The 20,754-nt window shown below is 37.0% G+C and overlaps 3 protein-coding genes across 6 annotated transcripts; 1 reads left to right on the top strand and 2 right to left on the bottom strand.

Annotated features, from left to right (window-relative positions):
* Positions 1-5,034: 5,034 nt before the first annotated feature.
* Positions 5,035-8,864, bottom strand: LOC126787594 (uncharacterized protein At4g15545). Its single transcript, XM_050513444.1, has 10 exons — positions 8,458-8,864; positions 7,769-7,837; positions 7,471-7,524; positions 7,261-7,324; positions 7,040-7,114; positions 6,520-6,774; positions 6,201-6,246; positions 6,047-6,125; positions 5,814-5,940; positions 5,035-5,320 (listed from the first exon to the last, which is right to left on the bottom strand). Exons 1-9 carry the CDS (start codon positions 8,758-8,760, stop codon positions 5,848-5,850), a joined length of 1,038 nt encoding a protein of 345 aa, XP_050369401.1. The 5' UTR covers positions 8,761-8,864; the 3' UTR covers positions 5,035-5,320; positions 5,814-5,847.
* Positions 8,865-9,186: 322 nt separating this feature from the next.
* Positions 9,187-14,455, top strand: LOC126786384 (peptidyl-prolyl cis-trans isomerase CYP59-like). Of its 3 annotated transcripts, none has more exons than XM_050512198.1 (15): positions 9,187-9,213; positions 9,523-9,647; positions 10,174-10,278; positions 10,507-10,624; positions 10,749-10,799; positions 11,115-11,206; positions 11,299-11,398; positions 11,802-11,924; positions 12,043-12,097; positions 12,191-12,254; positions 12,341-12,396; positions 12,567-12,607; positions 13,222-13,321; positions 13,435-13,570; positions 13,701-14,455. In XM_050512198.1, the coding sequence occupies exons 2-15, from the start codon at positions 9,550-9,552 to the stop codon at positions 14,275-14,277; spliced, it is 1,716 nt and encodes a 571-aa protein (XP_050368155.1). In that variant the 5' UTR covers positions 9,187-9,213; positions 9,523-9,549; the 3' UTR covers positions 14,278-14,455. The 3 variants fall into 3 exon arrangements, with proteins under 3 accessions (XP_050368155.1, XP_050368154.1, XP_050368152.1); XM_050512197.1 differs by having other exon boundaries at positions 12,188-12,254; XM_050512195.1 differs by having other exon boundaries at positions 12,043-12,120; positions 12,208-12,254.
* A 158-nt stretch (positions 14,456-14,613) lies between these two features.
* LOC126789266 (cyclin-T1-3-like) lies at positions 14,614-20,205 on the bottom strand. 2 transcript variants are annotated; one of them, XM_050515386.1, is made up of 7 exons: positions 19,546-19,639; positions 18,276-18,591; positions 17,798-17,879; positions 17,231-17,365; positions 16,688-16,863; positions 16,455-16,606; positions 14,614-16,089 (listed from the first exon to the last, which is right to left on the bottom strand). In XM_050515386.1, exons 2-7 carry the CDS (start codon positions 18,497-18,499, stop codon positions 15,059-15,061), a joined length of 1,800 nt encoding a protein of 599 aa, XP_050371343.1. In that variant the 5' UTR covers positions 18,500-18,591; positions 19,546-19,639; the 3' UTR covers positions 14,614-15,058. The 2 variants fall into 2 exon arrangements, with proteins under 2 accessions (XP_050371343.1, XP_050371344.1); XM_050515387.1 differs by lacking the exons at positions 18,276-18,591; positions 19,546-19,639 and adding an exon at positions 20,060-20,205.
* Between the last annotated feature and the right edge of the window lie 549 nt (positions 20,206-20,754).

The following is a 20,754-nucleotide window of genomic DNA, read 5'->3' as shown; positions in this document are numbered from 1 at the left end:
ATCACGTAGAATAATCTCACATCATATTGTACGATTCAAATCACATGCTCAATATAATCACAATAAAATCATAATAGTATATTATATAGCAAACTATATATATTCGTACTTATTTACCATTTATACAATACATATATAGTCTACTATATCTTATACATGTCATATTTCACCACACATGCTCAATACACTATCTTTCGTCATCGAAATGACCATTTCTAATGAATTAATAACAGTATATAATATAATGAACTATATATATATGTACTTATTACCATTATACAGTATATATGTAATCCACTAAATTGTATACATGTTGTAATTCATTATTAAATACTCTTGCAAAATCTTGAATCACCGCGAGGGTAGATTCGTAAATATGTGAGATTTTACTCACCTTATTGACTCGGCGTAATTCCACAATTCCCGGAGATAATCCTTCCCTTGATTTATCGATCACCTTGAAAAGATAAGAAAAGAATTTAGAAACGTTTCGTAAACCTTTAAATGCCGTAACAGTAATAATCGGTTACTGTTCAGCAATTTCCGGTTTTACGAAAATACTGTTCACTGTTACTATTCACTGTTACTGTACAACTACACAAGGTAATACGTAATTCTGTACGTATACATACTATTTACGTATTTCTGTACGTATACATACTATTTACGTATTTCTGTACGTATACATACTGTTTCTGTACGTATACATACTGTTTATGTATTTCTGTACATATACATACTATTTAAATGTAAATACAAACTCAGTAAATAAAATTTACTAAATTACCTTTTACAAATTACTTTTTACAATTACTGAAAGTAATTTATATTTACATTTACCGTACGTAAAATTTAATTACATTTACCGTACGTAAAATTAAATTACATTTACCGTACGTAAAATTAAATTACATTTACCGTCCCTGGGCTCCTTGGCGGCGAAACGATGCACGGAGTGCTTGCAGGTGGCAGCTGAGGGTCTAGCGATGCCCTAGAGGATGGCGGTGGAGGTCACTGCAGCTTGGAGGCAGAGAGTGAGGCGCGAGGCAGAGGGAGACTCGGGAGAACGAGCGAAGCTTTTGGCAGCGAGGCAGAGCGCCGCAAGCTCGGGGTCGCTTGCAGGGGGACTTGGGAGGCCGTAGGGAGCGGCGGTGCTGGCCACGAAGAGCTGAGGACGGAGATCGGGGAGAGAGAGTGACTCGGGAGAGAGGGGAAGGAGGGAGGCGCGAATCGGGGAGAGAGAGAGAACCGAGAGAGAAAGAGGGAGGCGGATGTTTGGAGAGAGAGAGGGTTTTCCAATTATGGAAACCCTAATCTCATAAATACTCTATTTATACTAGTTTCCAAAATCGGAAACTAACTTCCGACGTTAATAACTTTTACATAAATCGTCTGATTAGAAAGCGTCACATACCCACGAACTCGTATCGACGAGCTCTACAACTTTTGTGAAGGAAGTTTTTACAAACGAGCGACGGAATAAAAGTCGATATATTCGTTCGGAAACGTAACGTTTTTCGAATTAAACGTTTCGATAACGTATCCGTTACTCGTTTCATAACGTCGTAACCAATCACATCCATTCTAATTAAATTTCACAATTTAATAGAATTCAAATCAAACTCAAAATATTGTTTGAAATTTAGGATTATTACACTTCCCACAATTAAACTTGATCTTGTAATGCCTTTATTTAGATCAAAACTAATTTGAATTTCCATATTTGTTTTGTCGTTTTTCCTTATTTCACCGAGCATTTTGGTTTTATAACACGAATCATTCATTTTCTAAATCATATATTGTAAATATCACTACGTACTACAAGATAATTAATCAACCAAAAGATCGAGTAGTTTGTTCACAGAATTTAAAGAATGACATAAAATTATTACTAGTGTAGTCCACAGTCAAACTTAACAAAAGAATGCATGCTAACAGATAATTAGTTTAGACGGACTTATCTAAAGATTAATTGATTTCTTCATTCATTCTTCATGCAAAATAATGAAAAAGAAAAATATCTTCATGCTTCTGGTACAGGATCTTTGTTCGACACATATATGAAGGGACAAATGCTCCTTCGTGGTAAGAAAGCTGCTTAGTTTAATTTGAATGAGCATGGAACTTGTTCTGCTAGCTAGTCACATATAAGGTAAGGTTCCAATTGCTATCTATTGCTTTCCTATCTGGGGTAAACAACTATACATGGTTTCTTAACATTGCATGCGAATACTTCAATGTGATTTGATATTAGAACATGAACATATACCTGTATATAGAAGCAATATGCGTGAGAAATAATCGTACGACTAAGTTATTTGTTCGAAGGAATATATATCAATCGTCAAGTGCTATCGTAAGATACCTGGAGAATTTATCAAGTTTGGTTGTCCGGTTTACAGATTTTAACAATGAAAAAGAAAAATCAAGCCAAACTAACACTTAGCTATATATTATAAATTTATGGTATTAGATATATATTATAAATTTATGTAGGATATTTATACTGCACATAACTGTCTTACACTTAGCTAGGTAGGATTGCATAATTTTTTCGATCTCGTTTTGACTTGATTGTTACCTATGTACTTACACCCGGCTTTTTTAGGCTAATCATCACTTAATTAATTGCTGCGCTAATTGGTCCCTCAAAGTTGAGTACGCTAGCTTAATGATATTATGATAAGACAACGGTATCTTTTGTTGAGGTGAGTTCAAAGCTAAGTTTAATTAATTTCTTAATTAGGAAACTAATCACATCATCTAAACCGACAAATGTTGAAGTTGAACTGGTTTGGATGATTCTTTTCACTTATCTAAAGGAAATTTAGTTAATGATAGATATTTCGCCTTTTTATAAAAATGAGTAAAAGAAAAGTTTCTAAAAATTAAAAAATGTGAACTCATGCATGCTCTTCATCATCAATTGAATAGGCTTTGAATTAGTTCGAGTGCCGGCTGGCTTTCTCTTCTTTTCTTCAATATTTTTCTGATCGAGTTCGAATTTTGAAGGGGGAGGGGTTATCTGGTTCAAAAGGATTTCTCTAAAAGAGGTTTTCCATAATGTTTTGTTATCTTTGAAGATTCCTCGCTTTCCTGTCATACCAACTTCAGTATCAAATTAAATATTGGAAAATTCAATGCGATCAAGTTGGGGACCTGTTCTATCATGAAGCTAAGTGAATGAGGACTTACGGAGCATTTTAGGGTACCCTTATGCATGAAGTTTTATGACTTTTATCTATCCCTAGCTGTTTGCCACATAAATATAAAACTTGAGATATCTTTTAGTTCTTTGTAGGCGGTAGTAGTACATATAGTATCAGGTCCTCTGTCAAAATTCCATCCCATGCATCACCCCTAGCCAGCTAAGCCTGAGACCCTGAATACCCACTTGAATTAAAATCCAAACAAGATGATTCTAATGTAAGTAACTCGATCTCTTCATGTGGCATCTAGAAGAAGAATGAAATCCTCACAGTAATATTGTCTGCAATTTGAGAGATTTTTACAAAGGGGCTCTAAATTAGATCACGTCTCCGGGTATCATATCATTTGAGTATCATGCATCAATAATATCCACCCTTGTAGTATATGGTTGGAAACTTAAGGAATTACAACAAGCTAGCCATCTTGCTTTCTTATCAGAATTATGAAGTGCGAAGTGAAATGGTAAATTATATGCGTACTTCATTTACCACAATCTCCCTTATTTATTATCCATGGTCCCAGTCCAAGTTCAACATGGTCATGTTGGTACAACATGCATGTCGCTTTGAAATGAATCTGGGTTAGATCTCAGGAGAGCATAAGATCACCACGTACGTACAACAACATGTTTATGCGTTTCCCATCATTTACCAGTCAAGAATTATTCCTGCTCCATGAATTGATTTATATTTCCCAACATATAGATCCTCCTGCAGCAGATATGTCCAGACTTTCCCGTACAACCAATCCTCTTCCAGGCTAAGCAACTAATGCCGTTTTACTGCTTTTTCCTGTTCGTATTCGTTTGAAAGATTTGTTTGAGAAACAAGAAGATATCGGTGAAGAATTTAAGAGATGGAGAGGAGTCGAAAGAGAACATAGAAATTTAAATTCCGCTCTTGAAAGATATTATTAGAGCTGAAATGAGTGAAATCTGTGAGACCAATTCTGATATTAATTCGACCACATTGTCAAGCTAGCTAGTGTTTGTAGCTTCTGATATATTCTCTCATATCCAAACATTTCAATCGCATTGGCCTTTTCATGTAGAAAACAAGGCAATACTTCTTACCCCAGAATGTGGTGTGTTGAAGACCACTTTATTCCCATTGTCTCGGCATATTATGCTTAAATAAGTACTTATACTTCAGTAGATTAATTATTAGATGATAACTGTACCATATAGGCATATTTTGGATCATATCATCAAATCCAGCGACCCGAACTTTTGGCATGCACTTAACACAACAGGAACGTACATAGAATGCAACCAACTCGACAAAACTATTCAAACCCCAATTGAAAGAAGGTACTGATTGTGGCCATAATTTGTGAAATTTGCATAGGTAATCGACTAGCATTAGATCACTCTACCTCAACTACTCGTGTGCGCTGCTACTGGTGTCCCCATATAGTTCAATAAATACCTCATTTAGATTTGTTATACTTCCAAGGCTCAAGCACGACCTGCAATGAAAAGACTAGCAAACAAGCGCCGTATCATATCAGATTGATTTCTTCATATATTCATATTTGACCAAGTGCTCGTCTAGGAGCATTTAAGTCTTCAATTAGTCCCCTGTTCAATCTTTATTCATATACGCATCAATCCCTTCACATGGGTATCCTATAGATGATCGGACAAGCTAGCTAGCTAGGTAGATGTATAATTTCTCAAGTTGAGTGTTAGACCTATCTGAACCAAACAAAAATATTTTTTTTCCTTTTGTTTCTTACGACTTATAGTTTCATCTTCTCAAGTTGTCATTCCACCCTACAAGGAAGACATTTAGGAAACTCTAATGTCATTTAGTTCTAGATTAAACAACAGAGCTGGTAATCCGACAAAGCAAAGCAACTATTTACACAGCACACCTGCATTATAAGAAAAACTGAAGCCTGCAAAACCCTACTCTAGTTTGCTGAAACTCAATTCAATGTGTATTACATTGCAACAAATGTCTGAATATAGAATACATGTCAACAGATTTGTTAATGTTGAAACAATTCGGCAAATGATATGACAGAATGAGCCACGGCCCTACCATTCATAGCAGCTGAGAATAAGCTCTATCAACAGCCTGCAAGGCGAGGTGCCAGACTGCAGAACCTGCATAAGAGAAGTTAACTGTTAAGTTATGGTCGTAGAACTAAATCAGAGCAACACAGTTGATAGCAGATTCAATGGTGTATGTTCAAAGTTATTAGAAGTAAAAAGTTGAGGCACTTGGAGACTAAGAGCTGTGAATACTGCCCATAAATTGTGACACGAAGAATGCTAAAGCTAAAAACAAGGAAGTGAAGTGAAGGAAAACATAAAAACCAGGCTTCCATGCAAACATAAGTGCACGGTCACAAACTATGAAGGAATCCCACACTTTTTAGGTAAAATAAAAACAGGAAGGGCAAAAAAAGGGCTTTTAGAAAGTATATTAAATATTTCAATCAACTAACAACTAGGCCGATTCGAGTTTGAAAATAAAAAAGAACCAAGTAAGCAGTGAATTCTCGTACGCATTTTCATTATCCTGAATATGTATTATGCATGGAATCCTCTCCACATATTAAAGCAGGATAGAGACAGAAAATAAAGACGAACTTACTAATTATTATAAAGGTTACAAGCAGCGGTGGACGCTAATGTACGTTGCGGCTTAGCAATCCTTGAAATGATAAATACAGATCTTTGTTATCTGTCCCAAAGATCTCCTCTGCTTTCCTTAGAGTTTCCTAAAAAAAATGTACACAAACTGTTCACGCATTTTGTGATCAATGATTCAGCTAGATAATCGGTTGCATACATTCAGCAGATGAAAACTATTCCACCAAGTTTTACCTCCCGGGTTTGCTTTTGAGCATTTAGCTCCTTGATGTTAGCCAGAAATGCACTGAACTGCTCATATGATAGGCGGCTCCTAAAATGCAGTATGTTTTAATCAGTTTCAAACCTTTACCATGAAATCAATTGACTTATAAAAAATTAGACCAACCTGGCCTGACGAAAGAACTCCTTTCCATCAATTCGAGGAGTACGCCCTACATAATTTACAATACACCAAAATGTTAACTTTCTAATGCAAAAAGGTAATAGAGCATCGTGTATAAGAGTGTTTAAACACTGTTTCCAACTACAAATGATGCATTGACAAACACATAATTTAATTTGAAGCAAAGGTGAGGCTGAGATTGATAGAGAATTTCAATTTCGCAGCAAAAGGTATACTAGGACATAAAAGAACCAAGATTCATATAGAAATTAAGAAACTGGTCTTAAAATTTGAATCCAGAAACCACATTAACTATTCTAACCTGATAATGGGCGCCCACGAGGTGGAGAGTTTGCTGCTGATGACTGCTGGCTTGATGGGTACCAAGAAGACACTGAATTCCGTCCATCATAAGATTTTGTAGGAGATGTGGCACCAGAAGTCTGCTGTGGAGATGCGATGGTAGAATATGCTCTAGGTGACCCAGTTGTCGAGAAGACTTTTGGAGTTGCAGTTGGAGTAAGTCGAGGTGTGATATAGGGAGTCAATGAAAACTTCTGCCCAGCATTTCTCAAGGCTGTCAACAAGAATTAGTTTCCCAAGTATCAGATGTTAGATGCAATGTCACAAGTAAGTCACAACCCCCTCCATTTACGTTTTAAAATCACTCACCACCATGAATAAGTGTGAATAGATGCACATGGCATACGTTGTAGAAATGTCTATATAACATGTTCTACAGTGCAACTCAGAATATGTTCTACAACTATTTGACACTTATTCTAAGAGTTCCACATACAGCAGCATATAAACATCATATATATATAATCAGGTGCAAATACCTTCATCAGTTGTGTTCCCTTTATCAGTAGAACCGGTTGATGAATATTGTGCTGAGTAGCCATTTGTCTCTTCATCTAGCAGAACACATAAATATAGCACATTGCCCATCAATAAAAGGCCCATAAAGAAATTACAGTTCTGAACAACAAAATCAGTGGCCATGTTGTCACTGATCTACGATTTAATTCATTACAGAGGGAATCAAGTCTAATAACAGTACCCTTATCTGGATATGCCCTTGGAACTGCTTGATCACAGGTGCCAATATCCACAGTCCTGGCTGGCTGTATGAAGTGAAATGCAGCTAATGATTTCCATGAAATGGAATTATACAAAGAACTGAGAGTTTGACAAGCTAACTACAATGAGAAGAAGAATGAAATCACTAGATACATAAAGATACCAGATCAGGAAAGGATAAAATACTTACAGATGAATTATCATCATTTAGAGATTGCATCAGTTGCCTCTTAAATGTCTCCAACTGTAAAAAAAATAAAAATCAGTTCTTATATTTAAAAATAAAAGTCAGTTTTTGGTGGTTACAGTTATGTTATTTTCATATATTTGAGTATATATATATACACAACAATATACCAAAAGCTCATCCCCATATTCCTCTCGAAATGTGGAAGTTTTGCGTATCATCTCAAAAGAAAAAATTGCAATATAGCACATCAATTAAATGAAAAAAAGAATTCTCAAAAAATATAGATACTAAATCCCACCTTTGCTAAGTCACGGCTGAGCTTCTTAGCAGTCATTGCCACTGAATCTCGTTCTTTGGCAAACCTCACCTTCACAAAACAAGGACACAACAAAACCATTATACATATTAGCTTGTTTCAAATCAAAGTTCCAAACATGCTGCACCAAGAAATTGAGGAGGAGATAAAAATTAGCAAAAGAAATATAGATAAATCTTCCACACAACTATTCTTCTAATTTTCCTTTCTCAATTCAGACTCAAGGGAACTAAAAGCTAAATAACGCAGAAACCTCTAGCTCAATGTCTCATCTACCAGGCATGAAACTATCAGCTCATCAAACCGGTTCATTTTCTACTTTCACAAACAAAAACAAAAGTGAAAGTGTCATACGCCCATCTCGAAAGACATAAATCTAGTTACAAATTCAGTCTCTCAGCCTGATAGAACGATCTCCGACACAAAGCACAGAAACATCAATATGATTCAAGTTAATTCCATAAGAGCATACAAATTCCAAGACTAATTTCATCTCCAGCTGATCCTAATTATCAAAATTCACATACTTTATCATCTAAAACCATAAAATCTAGCTCGGAATTTCAAATCCCTAATCAAAATCAAACCACATTATTCTCGAATCAAACAAAAAACAAAAGCCTAAAAATTTCAATTTCAAATACAAAAAGAGAACTCAGAGAGGCTCTTACATTGTCCTCTAGGGCAATCCTCAACCGCGAATCCACATCATGATTAACACGCTGGAGGCGCGACGCAGCTTCCTCGAGCTCAAATATAACCCTATCTTTCTCACTCAGCTTCTGCCTCAGCCGCCCCACCTCCGCCTCCAGATTCGAAACCCTCGCCGCTATCGCCATCGACGTTATCTTCCGCGCCAGATCCAGCTGCTCGTACGGGTCGCTCGGAATCACCGCCATTATCTCCTCCGCCAATTGAAAATCCATCCCTCCTCCTCCTCCGCCGCCGCCGCTCACGCTTCCGTTCCCCTCCATAGCCGATCGCTCTTCCTTCAACGGCGGCGGGGGTTAGGTCGTCGTCGTAGTCGTCTCTATCGCTTTGGGCACAACGAAAATGGCGTCGGAGGTTTTAGTTTATAGTTTTTATTGTTTTGGTTTTTTCTTTTATTCAATTTTGAATAAAATTCCCACTCACTCTAACAGCAAGTTTTGTCGTTTTCCTATTTTATTTAATTCTTTTCCTTTAAAAAAAAATGTTTCCTTTTTCTCGTGTCGCTGTCCAGTTCGAAATTTGCGGGGCGATTTTCCCTCCAAAACCGAATGCAGCAAATTTTTCAGTAACCGGCTCACGGCCCAATAAAACGGGCCAAAAATCGAGCCCATTTTTGCATACCCGACCCGACCCGACCCGACGTATTTATAGTTCTCTCTCTGCTTCACAGAAACCAGAGCTCTTCTTCAATCAGATTCAACAAGGAAAACCCAGAGGTAAGTTTTTGAGCTGACCAATTGTTAGGGTTTCGGTTTTGGATGATTCTATAATTTTTGGGCGGGTCTTAGAATTAGGTAAAGCTGTGTTCTTGGGTTTTCAGGGTTTCACTGTGATAAAAAGGTTGGTGCTTTATGTGGGTTTCTGATATGTAATGCTGAAGCTTTATAAAATGAAAGAAAAGATTGAATTTTTATAGTGTTTCAAAATTGGTTTAAGAGATTGAAATCGGTCTCAGTTGGGTTCTTTCTTTCTGCTATGCATTGTGTAGTTTACATGTAGTGAAGTAATTTTTGCGATTAATGCAGAGAGGGAGAGAGAGATAGAGAGACAAGATGTCAGTGCTTATAGTGACGAGTTTGGGAGATATAGTTGTGGATTTGTACACTGACAGGTGCCCTCTTACTGCTAAGAATTTCCTCAAGCTCTGCAAGTAAGTCTACGGCTACTGCTACTACTACTACTACTACTACTACTGCACTTACCTTTAAAGCGCTCCCTCTTACTTTTGTTTACGTTGTGCTGTTAATTTGGTTGATTGAGAATTTCCATCTTACTTTTGTTGTTAGTTTTACTTTTTAGCTGATAAACTGGAAAATCAATGAAATGATAATGTCAGCTCTGAGACTGTCTAGTTCAGTATTGGAGTAGAGTAATTTGATTACTTAAGAATAGGTTCGTGGTGATCATGATATTAGTCTTGACTCTTGAGATGCTTGGCTTCTATTGGTTGTTTAAAGGTTTATGGTTTTGTATGCACATTAGTGGTCGTGGCCTATTGGAAAATAGAGCTTATTCAAGATTCGTTTTGTTGTTGTTGTTAGTGACTTAGTATCTTAAGTCATACAGTAAATTATGTTTTTCATTGCTCAACTGGTTTGGTATATCATTGCTGTATTTAACTGTGATCTAGTATACTAAAATTTTCTTTCATTATTTGATGTTTATAATAAATTCAGGATAAAGTATTACAATGGGTGTCTCTTTCACACTGTCCAGAAGGACTTTACCGCACAGACTGGTGACCCAACTGGAACGGGTTCTGGTGGCGATTCAATATACAAGTAAGGAACACTGAAACTGCTTTCTTTTCTTCTTTTTTAATGAAGATGTTTAATATGGTTCTCCCTACATTTTTTGCACTTGGTTTCTTTCTTCCCTCACAGAAATAGCTTATACTGCATCAGTTTGTATAAATTGGGTTTATGACTATCAGTCGGTCTATTTAACTATGGAAGGTGACTGGTTTGTATATAACACTGTTATTCACTTACTGCCATGTTTACCTTCAGGTTTTTGTATGGTGATCAGGCTCGCTTTTTCGGTGATGAGATTCATCTCGATTTAAAGCATGCTAAAACAGGCACAATTGCCATGGCTAGTGCTGGAGAGAATCTGAATGCATCTCAGGTATTAGGTTACAGTACTGCTATTCTGACATAAGCTTGTAGGCTTGTTTTTAAGCCCTTGATAGTCCTCTTTTCACCTTTTAATTAAATATAGGTGCTTACAATTTTATTGTTCTTCTTTTCAGTTCTATCTTACATTGCGTGATGATCTAGACTATCTTGATGGGAAGCATACAGTAAGTCTCCATTTTTTTTTCTATCTATTTACTGATTTCATTGTCCAAGACTCCAAGTATATCTTCTATCCAGTAAACTAATAGGTTTCATCCTTGTAGTAGTGCTTACACTTGTGTTTGATGTGTAATGCAAGTAGATAGTTCTCTTAGTCTCTTACCTATTCTACTATATGCTATCCTAGTTCCATTCAATCATTCAGTTAATTCCTGAGTGTTTTAGTCTGGCAGTCTTCAAATATAAGTGTTAACAAATATTTTTCGTTTTGTTTGCTGCATCTGATGCTTTGCATTACTAAAATGATGTCTGGATTGCAGGTTTTTGGGGAGATAGCAGAGGGGTTGGAGACATTGACAAGGATCAATGAGGCTTATGTGGATGGGAGCAACAGACCCTATAAAAATATTAGGTCCGTCCCTGTTTTTCCTGTATATATTATAATAGTATATGTTCATCTCGGGCTAGATTAACTTCATTTTAACTCTTTGTTTATGTGAACAGAATTAAGCATACCTACATATTGGATGATCCTTTTGATGATCCTCCACAACTATCTGAGTTAATTCCTGGAGCTTCCCCAGAAGGAAAACCAAAGGATGAGGTACTTAGTTTTTATATTCTTGAAAATTATATATGTTCTGAAATGCCAAACTAAGATAGCACTTAACATAGCAGGTTTCCTTAAAGTATAAAAATAGCAAAAGCTTATTTTGGCAAGTTCTTATCAAGTTTGTTGGCAAAAGCTTTAGCTCGTAGGTTGTGAGCCAATATTTGGTTTATATTCTACAGTTTACATGTGAATCTCTCCTTGTTACTACTGGTCCAACTTGTGGAGCCGGTTGTTATTGTAGAGTTTCAACTTTAGGTTAAAATCTAGAATTTTGGATAATATTGTTTGTTTAACCATATTTCCAAAAGCCTAAGTGGTTGGGATGTGGGCTGATCCTTCGTGTTTATTCTAAGCTGCTTAAAATTTATTTATCACTATTATAATTTATGAATAGGTTGATGATAATGTGCGTCTTGAAGACGACTGGGTGCCTATGGATGAACAATTGGCTCCTGGAGAGCTTGAGGAGCGTCTTCGTGCCAAAGATGCGCATTCCAGTGCAGTTGTACTTGAGACTGTAAGCACCTTTAACATAACCTGTTTACTAAATTAAGTTATTTAACATGTTATCTAATTTGTTTAATTTGATGTTGCTTAATCTTCCTTTCCCACTCTTTGCCATGTTTGTGTAACAGATAGGGGATATTCCTGATGTTGAGATAAAGCCGCCAGACAATGTGCTTTTTGTTTGTAAGCTGAATCCAGTCACAGAAGTATGTAACTCTCCTTGTCTTGATTTTCTTTCTGATTCTGACAATGTGGTCTTTTGCCTAATTTTAGCGGTAATTCAATTGATTCAGGATGAGGACTTGTTCACAATTTTCTCACGCTTTGGAACTGTGCAAGCGTAAGTTGTAATGTTTATTACTAAACTTTTGGGATAGGTATTAGGAACTGGAAACAGCTTATGTTATGATATGTAAATGATTGCAGGGCTGATATAATACGTGATTATAAGACTGGAGACAGTTTATGCTATGCGTTCATAGGTGAGTGAACTTTATGCAAGATATTACTGTGTTTACTTTCTGTTTCGTGTACCGAATACACTCTTGTATTCTGTTCCTGAGAATGTAGTTTTGTTGTCTTTGCTTTGTTGTAGCCGTTCAATTATGTCCTAGATTGTGTAAGCTAATGACCGTGACATTTTTTTTGCCAGAGTTTGAAACAAAGGAGGCATGTGAGCAAGCTTATTTCAAGGTATGAAAGATTCATTTTCCCTATTTCTTGAATCTAACTGTCATTCCATGTGTGCATGCAAGATAATTGTGGTACTTGTGACCTGAACTAATATCGTAGCATGAAGCAACTGTTATGGAGATTATTATAAAGTTGGATTTGTAGTGATGCTCAGTTGTTTTCATGTTTAAACAAATAGGTTGCAGCAAAACATGGGTCCTTGCTGTGGATATTCTGTACCAAAGCCCAGTTTTAATTTCTTGTTTTATTTTAACATTTTTGTCATGGAAATGTATAATGCTTTGATTGATGACCGAATAAATATTCTGTAAACCAGGAACAAATTTCTTTGATATTGAAGCCCATTCTTAATCTCATATTTTCTTCAACATTATTGAGGTATAGATGGATAATGCTTTGATTGATGACCGAATAAATATTCTGTAAACCAGGAACAAATTTCTTTGATATTGAAGCCCATTCTTAATCTCATATTTTCTTCAACATTATTGAGGTACAGATGGATAATGCTTTGATTGATGACCGAATAAATATTCTGTAAACCAGGAACAAATTTCTTTGATATTGAAGCCCATTCTTAATCTCATATTTTCTTCAACATTATTGAGGTACAGATGGATAATGCTTTGATTGATGACCGAAGAATTCATGTTGATTTTAGTCAGAGCGTTGCAAGGTTGTGGTCCCAATACAGGCGCAAAGAAGCTGGCAAAGGTATAGAGTTTGAAGATGTATGATTGGTTCCTTTCTGTCCATTTTTTGCTTTCTTCTGCCTTGAGATACATATGCAACAGATCTTAAATGACCGTTGCTATTCTTTGTTGTAGGGAAAGGTTGCTTCAAATGTGGTTCACTTGATCACATTGCCAAGGAGTGCACTGGTGATTCTGCCAATAAACAGCAACCTAATAAGTACATATTAAAGAATGATAACGCACAGCGTGGTGGAGGCAACAACTCTAGGTATGTCATTCAGTCATTGTGTGTGCCCTAGATCTAAAATGAAATAAAATTACATGACATTCAGTTTTGGCTGTTGCCATAGGGGTAACAATTGGAGAGAGTGTGTCTGATGTTATTATGATTGTTGCAGTTACAAGATGGTGTTTGATGGAGACACTCCAGAAAGTCCAAGACAAAGAAAAAAACATCAAGGCAGTGATCCAAAAGACCAAGCTAAGAACCAAAAGAATAGGCAGAGTTCTGAGGACCAAAGACGAAATCAAGAAAATAAGCACTCTAGTGATAGGGACCGGCACAGTGTCAGAGGTAGAGGATACAAAGAGGAATCAAGTCGAGACAGTAGATCAAGTCGATATGGTGGAAGAAGTCATCGGGAGTATCATGAAGGGGGAAGGGAAACTGAAAAATCGGTGAGACAAAGAGACACAGATGATAAAGTGGACCAACGGGGGAGTGGCAAGAGATTTACAGATGATGACACCTATCCAGAGAGAAGACGTGGTGGAGATTACAGGAAGAGGAGTGCAGATAGTGATGGAGAGAATCACAAGGAGAGACGAAGAGACAGAGATGATGATGAATTCTACAAAAAGAGACGTGGGGAGCGTGATAGGAAGAAATCTGTTGATGTAGACAGACGAGACAAGAGAGATGAGCCAATTCATAAGAAGAGTAGCGCGGGGAAGAAAGATAGAGAACATAGGTGAAAGACGCGAAATTCTCTTGAAGGAGATGAAGAGTGTGATTGTATAATTTTGACCCCAGAACTTTTACCAGAATTTTGTTTTCTGTGACTTGCTCTCTGTAATGAATTGAATCAATATTGTATCGATGTCCATTTTGACTGGTGACCCCAGAGGATGAAATAATAAAACCGATTTACAACTTGGTTCATTTTAATTGAAGACATAATTATCTTCATTTTTCTTTTGGAACATACTAAATGAAACAGACAAATTGCAACATGGAGGGGGTTGCTCCAGCTCATCTCTAAATTAAGGGAAGACAGGGAGAACTGTAGGTCACAATTTCATTACTTCATCTGCAACAAAACTCTGCCATGGTTTATACCAGCTGCTGAAAGCGAGATAAATTGAAAAGACAAAACAAAAAAGGGATGACAATGACCGATCCCAGCTCATTGATTAGAAATATCAAGAGTTTCTTCTCAATTTTAACTAGTAACTACTAAAGATTCAAATTATCATTTTAAAACTATCGTACAGCGTTACATTTGAAACATGTATAGACGATATAGGAAGATAAAGCCTCTTAGGATTTAGGGATCTCTCTGCAGCACAGTACTGGGGGAAATTGGAAGTCTAAAATGAGAGGTACTGATAGATAGGAACATTTCCAGAAGCTGGGAAAGAAGGGGCAATGTAACCCAAAATCATCAGCAAAGAGATCATGATACATGGGTCTAGTCCTCTCTGGAATGTAGCACACCACCTCTTTTTTTTTTTTGAAGTTATGTAGCACACCACCTCAGACATGATTCTCCTGTAAAGCTCTTTTGTTATCCCTTTCACTGTGACCAACTCGGCCAACCCGGTTATTATTTTCAGTAGTATGGTCTAAGTGATTATGGCGGTAATCATGTCTCTGTTTCTTTTCTCCAACAATTTCTAGGGGGCTTCCTTCCTTTCTCTTGCGACTGCTTGATTTGGGGGAAGGAATTCCATGTCCAGCTTCAAAAGCTGATAGCTCACCTTCTTCAAAAGTACTAAAACGTGGTCCACCATCTCCAACACCCTCTCGATGTCTTCCCTGATGAAGGCTCTCATGTTCTTGTCTATGTAAGGGCTTGAACCAGCTTTGCTTTCTGTCCCGTTTGTTTTTCTCACTCCCACCAGCCAGTTCAATACCATCTTCCAGTTCCCTCTCAATCAGATCATCCTCATCCAGCACATCTGTTTTCCTGGTCACATCGGCAGTGGCTTTCCTTCGTTTCTCCAGTGCTGCCCTTACTTTTTCCTTGTCCAGTTTCTTAATAGCTTCCTGAGGTGATCGACCAAGAGCACTATGTGTATTATCCAAATTTCGGCCAAACTGTTTGTCCCCACCTTCCCTTATTTCGCCCTTCCTGTCATTAATCTCTCTTTCTTGACCTTCTTCACTACGTCCCTCAGACACAGACCTTGAAAAATTTTGAGCTTCACCAATTCTTGAGTGTTGAGGGTCTTCTACTTGCATATTTTGATCCAAAGCACCTGTCAATCCAGCACTTCTGTTGTCATTACTTTGACTCTGAGTGGTTCTAGCAGGGCCATCATTCTCAACATATGACTGCTCTGATGCAGGCCTAGATGTCGGCCTTGTAGTTCCAGATCTCGTACCTCCACCCTGCAAATGACTGTTACTTGATGCTTCATTCAAGTTAACAGATGATCCATGACCCAGGTCTTGTTGCTCCAGCCTGGATTTAGTCTTCGCAGAACTTGCTACAGTGCTTTCAACATCGTCAGAAGATGGAAATCTATTTTGTTCATATAGTTCCAACATTTGATTGCTAACTTCTGCAAAAACATACATAATAAATAATTTATAAATAAATAGTCAAGTGCAACCAATACCAAATATTTTTTTAAAGGAAGCTGAAGTAACACTTTAAAGACATGATCACAGGACCGAATGGTGGGAGAACAGATGGAAGGAGAGTGACTGATGGAGCAAGCGACATTATAACTCTTACTCATGGTTGGTAGTTAGAACATTTTAGTTATTCCTAGGAATCATATGATCTCACTACAGAAACATATTTTTAGGATCGAAAGTGGAGTGTAGAATGATGAAAAAATTCATCAGATGAGAATGAGGATGGGAAAGGACATTATCTATTGCTCTGTATTATCACATGTTGTAATAAATCAAGGAGACCCACCCTCCAATTGGCGTGGGGTGACATCAAACTCTTGCCACCAGACCTTCTCGCCATCTGATGGGAGCTTTACTTTGAGGAACTTGGCAGCAAGAAAAATGGCACCAGCTGCAATATGATGGGGCTTAAATTGCAAGCAAAGAGAAGTCCGAAGTCTGCATGCCACATTCCAAGTTCAAGAAGAAATGAAGAAAGGCCAAGAGCAAGCAACAGACATGAAGCGAGAGAACTCTTACCCATCATTAACAAAATTCCATGCAACTTGAGCGAGGGCATTTTGAGCGACTTTGAATTTCTTTATTGCCTCCACCAAGGGTTTATAAGGATGGTGCACATTAAAATCAAAAGCAAGAGTTCCGAGTACAACCCTCTCGCCAGTTAAAATCATTTCCTTCTGCTGTTCATATACCTCCTGCACCATTATTGCATATATGTGAAAAGACTAAACAGATACCAACATAAATACTAGATATTTGACACAATCACACAAACTATGATTTAAAAAAAAAACGTATGAGAGTGGCAGATATCTAAGGATATTTTAACAGTAAATTTCATGAGAGAGAGAGAGAGAGATGTGCTCAACCTAAAGAAGATAACTAAAAATTAAAAGAGTTTAGACATTAAAAAGTTGTATAAGAAGAGAGCATACATGAAGCAGTTGGGAAATTGGGGTGAACCATAAAGAAGAAAAATAAAAGTGCAAAGATCATAATCACCACGAAGAATATAAGGAAACCAATTAGATGAACACAGTAATATTAGGTAAGATAAACTACCTTTTGCTTGATTCTTTGAGCTGCTGCAGGATCCTTCTTATGAATAATATCATAGGAGACAAGGATAACATCTTTCAGAGGCCGGGGAGTTTCTTCAACCTTACCGGCGAGAAACATACACACTGTTGCAATGGTCTACATACATTTTAAGTTGAATATAGTCAATAAGAAATTCACTCAGGATCACTTAAATTATATGATTTATATCTATATACCAATTAGTAAGAGAGCTCCTGTCAAATCTAATTATGGTAATCCCACTCCTAATGTGGCTTCATGCCCAGATATAATCATCAGTCTATCTCAGTTTTCCTATTATCTATCTGTTCATTAAACACATTAGGGCTCTAAATGAATATCAGACTGCGTAAGAAAAACGTGAACAGTACAATATTATAATACAACCGTCGTTGACAAGGTAGAGAGAATAAATAGATGCCATAGAACCAGCCAATATAATGTAGAACCTATCACCTCAGCTAGCAAGTCTAAAGCTAACTCAGATACATATCTAACACAAGAAGAACACATAATGGATTGAAGCCATTCTAGGTCAGAAATCCTCACCCTTCTATCATTTCTTGCATGTGATTGGCAGACGTAGAAACGATGACAGAAAATTATGGCTGTTGCAATTGTTACCTGGGGTCTGCAATAGTATCACAAAATGTTCAGGATCATCAACACAATGAATCATTGATCCAATTGGTTGGTACAATGTGAGCCACCACATAAAAAATTGAGAGTCAAAACACAACATAATAGACTCATTCAATAGCACGGATATTCAATATTTAAACATCCATATTTGGCAATCAGTTAGTTTTATGATGTACAACAGCTAGGAGAACTTTATATATCTTCAGTCCACATAAAATCCATTTCATTTTTAGACATACGTTTATATATATATGGTACATGTATCTCAATATAACCTATTCTAAAAAAAAAATTCACAAAATACATAACCTTTAACCAACAAACAATCTTCACTTTTTAAGCTAAAAGGTAAAACAGAACCCAAGTTATAAGGCTTAGAACTCACACTTTAAGTCTCATCCCCAAATCTTGTAGAAATGTACAGTATGACTTTCGTAGATATGCCTCTTTCTTTAAATCTATACCATCTACTTTAGATGGGGAATTTTCTTCAATTTCCTTCCTGGAAAAGTACCAAGAGCCTCCTTCCTCTTTATCCTCAGTCTGTCTATAGCAACTACTTTCGCTAACAGCAAAATTAGAAGAATCGCCAGACAAAAAGGAAGCCATATGTAGATCTCTTCACCAAATAAAACAAATCGGACATAAACAGTTCATCGGCACAGAAATGTGAAGAATATATACCCAATTCTAGCAATTTCCTGCCAAGGATTCCCACGCCTGGTCAGAAACAATGGGTCGTAAAAAGGGGATAAATGGTATGAAGACAGAACAAAAAAACTATATATATAACTTGTGTTTAATGAATGACAACTGATCACATAACAGCACATTCAGCATCCAGTAAGTGACCTTTATTACATAAAAAGGAATATACAAATAAGTTCATAAGACGGGCACAGTGAAAAGCCCCAAGATACAGCAGCCGAACCACCAAAAACAAAGAAGAAAGAATCACTAAACACAAAAACATAGAATTCACAAACGTCTGTCCCTATACCTAAACTGATGAATTGAAGCCAACAAAGATGCCCCAAAGGTGACTCATCCAGCAAAGAAACATAATATTAACATTCTTAATATTTTATTGCGTCCTCTTCCTCTAGATGATCCAGACCACCGATAGTGTAACACATCTCCCCAGAACCATCCCCTTGTTTCTCACTCAAGAACTTAAAACAAAAGAACATAATCTAAATAGCCACATCTACAGCTGATCAAAGGTTCAAACTTTAGAAGAGACTTTGACCTTCCAAATTACAGAATGAAAATGGATTGGGGTAAAGAATTCACCCCAATCTTCTGGTTCTCTTATCTTTTCTAGATGGGACCAGCAGAATATCCTCAATTTGAGAAATGAAGGAGCTCCCAAACTTCCACATTATTGCAACAGGCTATGTCCCATATCACCAACACTTTCTCCCTTTCCACCCTAAACTCTATTTTATCACAATCTCTACCCACACTTCTCCGACTACAAGCACTGAACTCAAAGATATAATCTTAGTACTCTCATACTCGGTTACTCTGATGGGTGCTGGAACATCCCTTTACATCGTTGCATGTTTTGTTTAGGCACCAATGAGTTCAAAACACAACACCGTCCAACATCTAAACTAAATTAAATTTCATGTTTCTCAACTTTGCTCAATTACCTCCAAGTTCCCACTTTCTCATACTGCCAAAAACCAACACTTCAAATTGGGCACAAGCCGGCGGCATCAAACATCACACAGCTGCTGAATATAACTACTACAAGATCCAAAAAGCCTATCAAACTCAATCTTAAGGGTTACTACACTATCTTTAGCACAAACTCAACAATCATAACTCAGAAGTATATGCAAAGTGCTCCAAGTATCAAACTCAGCTAACCCAAATCAAAAATGCAAAAGCATAAAGCAAAAAATTCAAACTGAAAAAAAAAAACAAAAACAAAAAATCAGCTACTCACTAAAGCTCAAAACTTTGTTCTTTTCTCGGTGAAAATTAGAGGAACCAATCGGTTATGTATCGAAACCGCAAGACCCAATTTGAATTTCCAATTTGGGAAAGATGGGTCAAAATTTGATAAACCCAGCTCAGAAAGAGCTCGATGCTTTGAACACAAAACTGAAAATGGAAAGTAAGGAAATATTAGGAAATGAAGTGAAGGGAAGTGATTGTTACTTGGGTGTTGAATTGACGAAGACGACGAGAGTAGTGCGGTGGCGTAGTTTGCCCAAATCGAAAAGGAGCTTTAGGGTTTTGATACACAGAGCTGGAGGAAAAAGAAGGAAGAAGAAAGATCGGTGTTTTAAGGACGAGGTCCAGCAACTAGTGTTTGTATTATTACTGTTGTTTTTTTTTTCTGATATTGTTCTTACCAAAATCGTAAAGTGAAATTGTCGGCCTCTCTCTCTCTCTCTCTCTCTCCTGTATTATTAGTAAATTAGAGGATTAAGTTAGAAGTAGGAAAGTTAGAGATGCGGATTCATGTTTCGAATTGTAGAGTTAGAAAATGGAACTACGAATTTATCAATAAAATTAGACGGTAAGATCGTAGAGTTGATCATTAATGACAACACTAATCGTATCTTGATGACTCATTATTCACGCTCCGTGATGGACAGAGTGAGATGTTGTACAACTCATTTCTAGACTTACTATATGTATGAGAGAAAAACCGCACCTAATAACGGATTTTCTATATATGAATAAAGAGTCGCAGTCCCATTATACTTTGTATTGAACATAGTTTATGTCAGCACGTGAGAATTGCTCTTCGAGCATAGTGTTGGTCACTTTAACAACTTTGGAACTCGAAGCTAGGTAGGGGAACATAGCTAGCTAGGCAAAAAACCGCTTTGCGATGGTTTGGTTTG

This window comes from Argentina anserina, chromosome 3 (assembly GCF_933775445.1).
Source record: "Argentina anserina chromosome 3, drPotAnse1.1, whole genome shotgun sequence".
Classification (NCBI taxonomy): Eukaryota; Viridiplantae; Streptophyta; class Magnoliopsida; order Rosales; family Rosaceae; genus Argentina; species Argentina anserina.
This window is presented reverse-complemented; position numbering and strand designations above follow the sequence as displayed.

Excerpts from the sequence above, each read along its gene's own strand:
- LOC126789266 (XM_050515386.1), bottom strand. The coding sequence starts at position 18,499 with ATGGCTTCCTTTTTGTCTGGCGATTCTTCTAATTTTGCTGTTAGCGAA. Across the intron at positions 16,864-17,230 it reads CTCAAAGAATCAAGCAAAAG|GAGGTATATGAACAGCAGAA; the intron begins GTAGTTTATCTT and ends ATAATGGTGCAG. Across the intron at positions 16,607-16,687 it reads TGGAATTTTGTTAATGATGG|ACTTCGGACTTCTCTTTGCT; the intron begins GTAAGAGTTCTC and ends TGTGGCATGCAG.
- LOC126787594 (XM_050513444.1), bottom strand. The coding sequence starts at position 8,760 with ATGGAGGGGAACGGAAGCGTGAGCGGCGGCGGCGGAGGAGGAGGAGGG. Across the intron at positions 7,525-7,768 it reads TCAGCCGTGACTTAGCAAAG|TTGGAGACATTTAAGAGGCA; the intron begins GTGGGATTTAGT and ends TTTTTTTTACAG. Across the intron at positions 7,325-7,470 it reads TAAATGATGATAATTCATCT|CCAGCCAGGACTGTGGATAT; the intron begins GTAAGTATTTTA and ends CACTTCATACAG.
- LOC126786384 (XM_050512195.1), top strand. The coding sequence starts at position 9,550 with ATGTCAGTGCTTATAGTGACGAGTTTGGGAGATATAGTTGTGGATTTG. Across the intron at positions 10,279-10,506 it reads GGTGGCGATTCAATATACAA|GTTTTTGTATGGTGATCAGG; the intron begins GTAAGGAACACT and ends GTTTACCTTCAG. Across the intron at positions 12,255-12,340 it reads CGCTTTGGAACTGTGCAAGC|GGCTGATATAATACGTGATT; the intron begins GTAAGTTGTAAT and ends AAATGATTGCAG.